The sequence below is a fragment of the Mandrillus leucophaeus genome, unplaced genomic scaffold, assembly GCF_000951045.1.
Source record: "Mandrillus leucophaeus isolate KB7577 unplaced genomic scaffold, Mleu.le_1.0 Scaffold67, whole genome shotgun sequence".
NCBI lineage: Eukaryota > Metazoa > Chordata > Mammalia > Primates > Cercopithecidae > Mandrillus > Mandrillus leucophaeus.
This window is the reverse complement of record NW_012107252.1, coordinates 1526153-1528530: the sequence shown is the minus strand read 5'-3', so window position 1 is coordinate 1528530 and position 2378 is coordinate 1526153. Positions and strand designations below refer to the sequence as shown.

General features: G+C 42.9%; 1 protein-coding gene across 1 annotated transcript in view; it reads right to left on the bottom strand.

Annotated features, from left to right (window-relative positions):
• Nucleotides 1-2378, bottom strand: part of RIMKLA (ribosomal modification protein rimK-like family member A) — a 54384-nt gene that overhangs the window by 11740 nt on the left and 40266 nt on the right. Inside the window, exon 8 of the mRNA XM_012001908.1 lies at nt 1408-1611. Coding sequence (XP_011857298.1) covers nt 1408-1611 — 204 coding nt within the window. The remainder of the gene's footprint in view (nt 1-1407; nt 1612-2378) is intronic.

Genomic DNA, 2378 nt, shown 5'->3' with positions numbered 1-2378 from the left:
GCATGAGAATCGCTTGAACCTGGGAGGCGGAGGTTGCAGTGAGCTGGGATCATGCCACTGCATTCTGGCCTGGGCAATAGAACAAGACTGTCGCAGAAAAAAAAAAAAAGAAAGAAAGAAAAAAGAAAATGAGATAACATGTAAGGTACTTAGTAGTATGTCAACCTGAATCTAGCATTTGACTCCAACACACCACTTTATCACAATTATCTTATAATTATCTCTTCCTTCCTCCTCCTCCTTTTCTTTTTAAGAGATAGGGTCTCACTCTGTTGCCCAGACTGTCGTGCTATGGCGCAATGATAGCTCACTGCAGCCTCAAACTCCTGGGCTCAAAGGATCCTCCCACCTCAGCTTTGTGAGTTCAGCTGGGACTACAGGCATGTGCTACTGCACTTGGCTAACTTAAAAAAAAAATTTTGTAGAGATGGGGTCTCACTTTGTTGTCCAGACTGGCCTCAAACTCCTGGCTTTAAGTGATCCTCCTGCCTTGGCCTTCCAAAATGCTGGGATTACAAGCATAAGCCACCACACCTGGCCCATATGTCTTCTTTATGGGACCACATGCTACCCAAGGGCAAGGGCTCTCTCATCATCTCTACACTCCCGGCATCCATCACAGAGTCTGTTCCTGGAAATGCTCAATGACTATCAATGAAAGAAGCACCAGACAGTGTCTAAGCCTCTTTATTATAAGTCACTGGACTTGGTATACTCACTCATATGGTGATTTAGGAAATAATAACTAGTGATTGTGATTTTTTTCCTATTACCAACGTATAAACTCATTCAATAAAGTTGACAATAGCTTTCTGCGATGGGGACAAGAACTTACATCCCTCTTGGAGTATCGCCATTCAGTACAACAGAAAACAAACTTTATTAATGGGTTAATGGGATGGGTTTATGCATTCGACCAAAGCATAAACTGTAGCTTTCTAATAGCATCATACAAAAAAGGAAAACACTTCCATTAAAATATAAAAGGAAAATATGGTATTTCTCCTGTCATCACTTTAGACTCTTATTTTTTTTGCCTGAGCTGTTGCAACAGCTTCAAGCCTCACCTCCCTGCCTCCCATCTTATGCCTTCATTCCATCCTTTACCCAGATGGGAGTTTTTCTCCAATGTCGGTCCTCATGTCAGTCCCTTTTTAAGTCTTAACACCTAGAGGAGAGGGTTCAGTCCTCCATGTCCTGACACTCCTTGTCTGACCTCTGCCACAGCGCTTATACTCATATGCTCCCCTCCAGGATTGCTTGCTGCCATAGGAAAGGGGTTGTTCCTCATTCTCATCTGTGAGATCCTGGTGTCTAGCGGAGGGTCTGACAAGACAGTAGGGATCGATATACATTTGGTGAATGGGTCCAAATACCCTAATGAAACCCTGTGCTTTTATACCTTACCGAGAGAGCAGTTGCTCTGCATCCGTCCATCAGTGGAGCAGCGAAGCATGGAGCCTATGACCTGGCCCCCTACCACCACCACCCGGATGTCCTTTCCATGGGACTCCTTCACGTACTTCTGGAACAGGTAGGGCACATCGTGGCGGATCAGATGGCAGATGTCAGAGAGGTGATGTTTATCTCTTGCCAGAAAAACAGCTTTTCCTTTAAGAAGAGAAAGAGCAAGAAAGGGGTTTAGAGAAGCTCTGGACTCTGTACTTGCCATCTGGCCTCCTTGTCCATCAAGTCATCAGTTCCCTCTGAACTTGCCTCACTTTGGTCCCTTCTATTTCTCTGCTAGACTTTTGCTTCTTATCAAATGACCATGGAACCTTACTTTCCCTTAACTTTCCTCAGGTCCTAATACCCTCTCCCTCCACCATCACTCTTTTTGAAATAACATAATGATTATTCCAGAAACACAGAGAAAGAGCCAAAATAGAATCCCAAGGATCTAATCAATTCAGTCCCCAAAACAGTTAATTAGCATCTGCCATCACCCCCAGGATGCTGATGAGGCAGGATCGACATCCAACTCATTTTTTAAAAACTCCTCAGACCTAACACTGGGCTGGATGCACAGGGCAGATGTCAATTAATGTTTGTAGAACATAATTTATTGAACATACTTTAGAGAAATTCCAAGTTCTGGAGAGAGATCCCAAAAAAAAGGTAGCACAGAGTGATATAACATCAAGAGAGGTCTATGCATAATTCTGTGGGAGCTCAAAGTAGGGAACCACTGACAGGCATCCTTCCTTGTAGACATAAAGTTATTATTTGGCTATACCCATTTAATTCTCAAAGGAATGGCCTATGCCTCTGTTGATCTCTGCAGAAAGCATTCCTTCTTGATTCTAAATTATTTTCTGTTCAAATCGCCTACACTTCTGTAATAATTTAGCATCAGCTTTTTTTTTTTTTTTTTTTTT